This window comes from Myotis brandtii, unplaced genomic scaffold (genome assembly GCF_000412655.1).
Source record: "Myotis brandtii unplaced genomic scaffold, ASM41265v1 scaffold122, whole genome shotgun sequence".
In the NCBI taxonomy this organism is placed as follows: Eukaryota; Metazoa; Chordata; class Mammalia; order Chiroptera; family Vespertilionidae; genus Myotis; species Myotis brandtii.
In genome coordinates this window covers 1557289-1564916 of record NW_005354255.1, presented here as the reverse complement: position 1 = coordinate 1564916, position 7628 = coordinate 1557289, and the positions used below count along the sequence as shown (strand labels likewise).

The following is a 7628-nucleotide window of genomic DNA, read 5'->3' as shown; positions in this document are numbered from 1 at the left end:
CAAATTCTCACTCTGCCATCTGCATGATGCAACTGGAAACATGATTCATCGGACCACATGACTTTTTTCCAATGCTCGACTGTCCAATCCTTGTGTTCCTGTGCGAATTGGAGTCGTTTTATCTTGGTAACTGCAGACAGCCAAAGGTGTTCGAACAGGCCTTTGGCTCCATATCCCATATGATGCAGTGTACGGCTAATTTGCCTACAAATGTCAGGTGGTCATAATAATCTGGCCACTCAGTGTATACCAGGAATAAGTTCCTTGTTAGAGAAGGGAGCCCCTTGCTATGTGGGGAAGGAGAGAGAATCCCATGAGTACGTGGGTCCAGCTTCTCGTGCTTCTTGTAAGCACAAGGAGTGACGGGAACTGTATCTGCACGCCTTTCCCCATGAGACTGTGCTTCATCCCTAGGCTGGGAGCGCCTCTGAGACCTGAAGGCGGCCCCTTCACCCATAGAGGGAGGAGAGAGAATCCCATGAGTACGTGGGTCCAGCTTCTCGTGCTTCTTGTAAGCACAAGGCGTGACGGGAACTGTATCCGCACGCCTTTCCCCATGAGACCTGTGCTTCATCCCTCGGCTGGGAGCACCTCTGAGACCTGAAGGCCACACCTTCACCCATAGAGGGGGTAAGGCTGCCCAGGAAAGCACCATCTTCTTTACTTAAAAAATGTTTAGTTGCGGTAAAATACATATAACATAAAATTCACCATTTTAATCATTGTTAAGTACACAGCTCCGTGGCATAAGCACCACCGCTCATCCCCAAAACGTTCTCATCTTCCCAAACTGAAACCCTGTCTGCATTAAATGCTGGCTCTCCCTCCCCGCCCCCAGGCCCTGGCTCCCACCATTCTTCCTCCTGTCTCTATGAATCTGACTCCTCTAGGGACCTCCCCTGAGTGGAATCACAGTTTTTCCCTTTTGTATCTGACTCTGCATTAAATGCTGGCTCTCCCACCCCGCCCCCAGGTCCTGGCTCCCACCATTCTTCCTCCTGTCTCTATGGATCTGACTCCTCTAGGGACCTCCCCTGAGTGGAATCACAGTTTTGCCCTTTTGTATCTGACTTATTTCACTCAGCATAAAGTCCTCAAGGCTCATCTACATTGTAGCAGGTGGCAGAATTTTCTTCCTTTTTAAAAAACATTGATTTCGGAGAGCGAGAGGAAGGGAGAGAGCGAAACATCGATTTGCTATTCCACCCATTTATGCATTTATTGGTTGATCCTTTGTACATGCCCTGACCAGGGATTGAACCCAAAACCTTGGCATACCAGGGTGATGCTCTAACCAAGTGAGCTATTGGGCCAGGGCCTTAGAATGGTCTTTCTTTTATGGCTGAATAAGCCTTTTGAAAGCTAGGGCCAGCTGCATTTAATAGTGAGACTGCCTTACTAAGGCATGTCTATCAGAAGGGTGAGGAACGCGTGTCATAGGTTCGCCATCACTGCCTTAGAGTGTGTTTCCTTTTTAAGGCTAAATAAGCCTTTGAAAGTGAGGGCCAGCTGCGTTTAATAGTGAGACTGCCTTACTAGGCATGTCTATCAGAAGGGTGAGGGGGGCAGCAGATCTGTCAGGAGTGGTGAACAGGGTGCCCTCCCCTCCCCTACAGCTTTGGGCGGCAGCCACAAGTTCAGGAACACAATTGGTCTCCTTACCAGAAATACAGCGCTGTCAGAGCGGAGGGGGTTTAGGGGCTGGGTGAAAAGGGTAAAGGGATTAAGCAAAAACAAAACAAAAACCAACTCATAGATATAAACAACTGCATGGTGATTACCAGCAGCTCGGGGTGGGGTGGGGGAAGGAGGGAAAAGAGATAGAAGAGGATAAAGGGCGGATAAATGGTGATGGAAGGAGAGTTGACATAGGGTGGCGGACACACAATACAATATACAGATGATGTGTTATAGAATTGTATTCCTGGAACCTATATAATTTTATCAACCATGTCACCCCAGTACATTCAATTTAAACATGTAAATTAAAAAAGAAATACAGAGGATTCAAAAGCTGGGTTTCAGGTGAACAAGGAGAACAAGCCCTTCCCCGAGAATGTTTGTAAGTGACCCAGATGCCCCAGCCAGCATCCATGATGTTGTCATAGTTAGACACCCCCCGCCCCCCAGTCGTCCTAGATCATTTGCACTGTCCCTGAGCCACAGTCCTGGTTATCATGCCTGTGTCCGCTGCCATACTTCATAGTAATTTTATTATACATCACATGCAATAGCCACAAAATACAACACCGTTACCACTTTTCCCCTTTTTATTTACTTTTATCAGCCTTGCAGTGAGCGACTTTGGGTTAACACTGAAGCACCTGGAAGAAACCACCTCCATTTTTATGCCACCCAGGGAACTAGTTTAACCCTTTTTCCTCCTGCCGGAGAATGAGCAACAGAAATGTTGACTATTTGGGGTCTACTTCAAAGTTCACCTTTGGGAATGTTTGAGCCCTTTCTTTTCTCTTCCCACGTTTTTTTTTTCTTCTTTAAATCCACTTCAGTCAGAATGGCTAAAAACAACCAGGGTATCTAACACACCCACTTTCCTGGAGGTGGATCTAACATTTTTAAATTCCATGGGTAATTTTTACCCATTGAAATCCATTACTACCTATAAAGGATTTTTAAAAATTGTATTTATATATATATAACATAAAATTCACCATTTTAATCATTGTTAAGTACACAGCTCCGTGGCATAAGCACCACCGCTCATCCCCAAAACGTTCTCATCTTCCCAAACTGAAACCCTGTCTGCATTAAATGCTGGCTCTCCCTCCCCGCCCCCAGGCCCTGGCTCCCACCATTCTTCCTCCTGTCTCTATGAATCTGACTCCTCTAGGGACCTCCCCTGAGTGGAATCACAGTTTTTCCCTTTTGTATCTGACTTATTTCACTCAGCATAAAGTCCTCAAGGCTCATCTACATTGTAGCAGGTGGCAGAATTTCCTTCCTTTTTTAAAAACATTGATTTCAGAGAGAGAGAGGAAGGGAGAGAGCGAAACATCGATTTGCTATTCCACCCATTTATGCATTTATTGGTTGATCCTTTGTACATGCCCTGACCAGGGATTGAACCCAAAACCTTGGCATACCAGGGTGATGCTCTAACCAAGTGAGCTATTGGGCCAGGGCCTTAGAATGGTCTTTCTTTTATGGCTGAATAAGCCTTTTGAAAGCTAGGGCCAGCTGCATTTAATAGTGAGACTGCCTTACTAAGGCATGTCTATCAGAAGGGTGAGGAGGGCAGCAGATCTGTCAGGAGTGGTGAACAGGGTGCCCTCCCCCCCCCTACAACTTTGGGCGGCAGCCACAAGTCAGGAACACAATTGGTCTCCTTACCAGAAATACAGCGCTGTCAGAGCGGAGGGGGTTTAGGGGCTGGGTGAAAAGGGTAAAGGGATTAAGCAAAAACAAAACAAAAACCAACTCATAGATATAAACAACTGCATGGTGATTACCAGCAGCTCGGGGTGGGGTGGGGGAAGGAGGGAAAAGAGATAGAAGAGGATAAAGGGCGGATAAATGGTGATGGAAGGAGAGTTGACATAGGGTGGCGGACACACAATACAATATACAGATGATGTGTTATAGAATTGTATTCCTGGAACCTATATAATTTTATTAACCAATATCACCCCAATACATTCAATTTAAACATGTAAATTAAAAAAGAAATACAGAGGATTCAAAAGCTGGGTTTCAGGTGAACAAGGAGAACAAGCCCTTCCCCGAGAATGTTTGTAAGTGACCCAGATGCCCCAGCCAGCATCCATGATGTTGTCATAGTTAGACACCCCCCGCCCCCCAGTCGTCCTAGATCATTTGCACTGTCCCTGAGCCACAGTCCTGGTTATCATGCCTGTGTCCGCTGCCATACTTCATAGTAATTTTATTATACATCACATGCAATAGCCACAAAATACAACACCGTTACCACTTTTCCCCTTTTTATTTACTTTTATCAGCCTTGCAGTGAGCGACTTTGGGTTAACACTGAAGCACCTGGAAGAAACCAGCTGGAATGAGTGGGGGAGGGGGGCGGGGAGGCGGGGGGAGGTTGCAGCTGCAGCTGCCTGAGAACAGGCTGCCTTTTTTATGGCACCCAGGGAAGTAGTTTAACCCTTTTTCCTCCTGCCGGGGAATGAGCAACAGAAATGTTGAATATTTTGGGGTCTACTTCAAAGTTCACCTTTGGGAATATTTGAGCCCTTTCTTTTTCTCTTCTCACCTTTTTTTTAAAAAATGTATTTTATTGATTTTTTTACAGAGAAGAAGGGAGAGGGATAGAGTTAGAAACATTGATGAGAGAGAAACATCTATCAGCTGCCTCCTGCACAACCTCTACTAGTAGCTCTCCACATATTTCAGTGAGTCAGTGGGGAGCTAGCAAACCCCACTTCCTGCTCCCTCTGTGCCTTGCAATGTGTAACTCCAAGTTATGGCAGCAGAGAGAACCAGTCTCTACCCAACTCAAGTGGGTAATGACGGTCCGTTTTGTGGCACAGGAGTGCAAGGTATGGCTTCTAGGGTCTCTGACATCATCAATAACAGGTGCCTCAACTCGGCTCACTCAGCTCGCACCCGGCCCACCTGCAAAGGGACCAGCCAGCCACTCACTGGATCGTTGATTTATATTCTACCTGGATGGGCCAGTGATTCAACTTGGCTGGAATTGATACATATTCTGCTACAGATTTGCCCTTTTTGCCCACATTGACCAAAACCATTATCTGAAGGATCTGTATGGATCCTAAAAAGCATTGTCTCCGACCATGGGGCATGCCAGCATGTATATGTCTGTTGTAGACTAATGACTCCTTCCAAAATTATCCATATTGTAATCCTCAGAACTTGGAATATATTATCTTACTAGAGGCCCTGTGCACGAATTCGTGCATGGGTGGGGTCTGGCCCACCCGCCCCACTTGGGGCCAATTAGGCCTGGCTGGCCAGGGGGAGGGGCCATGGGTGGTTGGCCTACTGGCCCTGCCCCCTGGTCGAACTCCCAGTTGAGGGGACAATTTGCATATTAGCCTTTTATTATATAGGATTACATAGGATGTGGCAAAAGAGGCTTTGCAGGTGTAGTTAAGTTGAGGATCTTCAGATGGGGAGAGTATCCTGGATTATCCAGGTGGGACCAATATAATCACAAGAGTTCTTATAAGACGGTGGTTCTCAACCTTGGCTGCACATTAGAATCACCTGGGAATCTTTTTAAAATCCTGATTTCTGGGCCTCATCCTCCGGAAATTCTGTTTCTTTGTTACTAATGTTGTGGCCTCACCCCATAACAAAGAATCAGAATTTCTGGAGGATGAGGCCCAGAAATCAGGATTTTAAAAAGATTCCCAGGTGATTCTAATGTGCAGCACGATTATAACCAACAGCTGTAGTTGAGAACCACTGTTCTAGGGTCTCTGATGTTATCAATAACAGGTGCCTCACCAGCATGAACTGATTTGCGGTGGACTGGCACGGCCATGGCATACTCAGCCCCAGGGCACCTTATGTGCCGCGCCAGCTCAGCCAGGTTCAGTGACCCTGAGTGGGGGCGGTGAAGGATTAGAAAAGACTGACAAGAGAAGAAAGCTGGGTCTTAGTGGGACGATGCCCTCTCAAATGGAGAGAGACAACGCCCCGGACTACAAGCCGTGTCTTTATTTTATAGCCAGATGCCACGAGGCAAAGTAAGGGCGTGGTCAAGATGTTTACAACATTCTTGTGGGTTTTGATCCTACTCAATTACATGCACCTGAACTCTATCAAGCCCACATCACTCAGGCATATGGGGCCACGTGTTCGGACCATAGGTTCAAGCTTACAACTATAGCTGTTGGCTATAATTGTGCTGGGAGGGCTCTGCCCTCCATGCTGGAACTTGCACGTGGCCATGAGAGAACTGTGCCCTCTCATTAGTCCAAGACTTGAACCTGTCCAAACACTGTGGCTGCTCTCCACACTGATTAGCCCTCACTACAACCTTGTGAGGTTGAAATGGTTCTTCCCATTGAACAGGTGAGGAGGCCATTTCCTGGAAAAGTCAGCAATACACCTAATTGTCCATAACCATGGAGTGGCATAGTCACAGACCTACAGATTTTTTTTTTTAATAAACAGGATACGATTCTCAAGGGGAAATGTCATACAGATTTAGAATCACCAGTTCAATAAGAAATGGGCAAAATCTTTCCATCAGACCTGTGTGACGTTTCTCTGGCCGTGTGAACAGTGGGCTCGAGGTCTGCACATCCCTGTGATTGTAAGGCAAAGACTAGGACCCACAAGATGCCAGCAGATAGACTCTGACTTCTGGACTTTGCACCCTGCTCCATATGACTCCCTGGTGCCTCCATCCTCGGCCCTCCTCCTGTAAAAGTGGGTGGCGGTGTCGCTGCTTGAGCAGAACTTTTGTGATCTTTTAGGAGTTAGTGACCTCCCAGGATGTGGCCATGGACCTCTCCCAGGAGGAATGGGAGCTGCTGGGTGGTGCTCAGAGGAAGCTCTGCAGAGAGGTGATGCTGGCGACCTGCAGGAGCCTGGCCTCAGTGGGTGAGGACAGTGTTATTCATTCCCGGGCTCAGCAGGTCACGCTCATTTAGCATCTACTGTGTGTCCAGAGCTATGTTGGGAAGAGGGGATTTATTGTTGTTCTGATTTGCATTTCCCTAGCAACTAATGATGGTGAGCATCTTTTCATGGGCTTGTTGGCCACTTATAGGTCTTTGGGGAAAATGTTAAGATCCACAATATTTTAATTTAGAAAATAGAAATTTTAGCTGGGTCAGCATGCCACTTCTCCAGCATGCTCTTGTCTCTTTCAGAAGCCTCGGAAAACCTGATATGGTCATCGAGGATGGTACATTCCCCCCAGCACAAATCTTTCAAGACACCAGCTTTTTCCTATGGAAACGGTGTTCACTCTTTCGGCCACAGGTGTCTTTTCACTTGGAGCAAGGAGAAGCCATGTTGATGGTGGTGGTGTGTGTGTGTGTGTGGCGGGGGGCGGGTCCCAAGCCTCCTGTTCAGGTGAGAACCAAGCAGACTTGAGCCATTGGGATGGAGGCAGTGTCTTGGGGATTGTAGGTCAGAGATCTCTCCACAGAGGCCCTAGTTGTATGGGGAGAAGGCCTAGGTCAGTGATGGCGAACCTATGACATGTGTGTCAGAGGTGACATGCGAACTCATTTTTTTGGTTGATTTTTCTTTGTTAAATGGCATTTAAATATATAAAATAAATATCAAAAATATAAGTCTTTGTTTTACTATGGTTGCAAATATCAAAAAAATTTCTATATGTGACACGGCACCAGAGTTAAGTTAGGGTTTTTCAAAATGCTGACACGCCGAGCTCAAAAGGTTCGCCATCACTGGCCTAGGTCCTCGATGGCACCCTCTCAGATGCCTTCAGTTCATCCTCCAGCAACACTCACCTTGCACATACTACCTTCTCCTCTTGGGTGCAGAGGAAAGAACATCCCCTTTCCTTCATGAAGCTATTCTATCTGTGTTTCTAGTTACACCTCCTACCTCTCTCCTTTCTTGATAATTCTTTCTCTCTGACATTTTTAAAAATATATTTTATTGATTTTTTACAGAGAGGAAGGGAAATGGAT

The 7628-nt window shown here is 46.5% G+C and overlaps 1 protein-coding gene across 1 annotated transcript in view; it reads left to right on the top strand.

Annotated features, from left to right (window-relative positions):
• Positions 1-7628, top strand: part of ZNF554 (zinc finger protein 554) — a 12234-nt gene that overhangs the window by 2843 nt on the left and 1763 nt on the right. Inside the window, 1 exon segment of the mRNA XM_014533695.1 lies at positions 6438-6564. Coding sequence (XP_014389181.1) covers positions 6438-6564 — 127 coding nt within the window.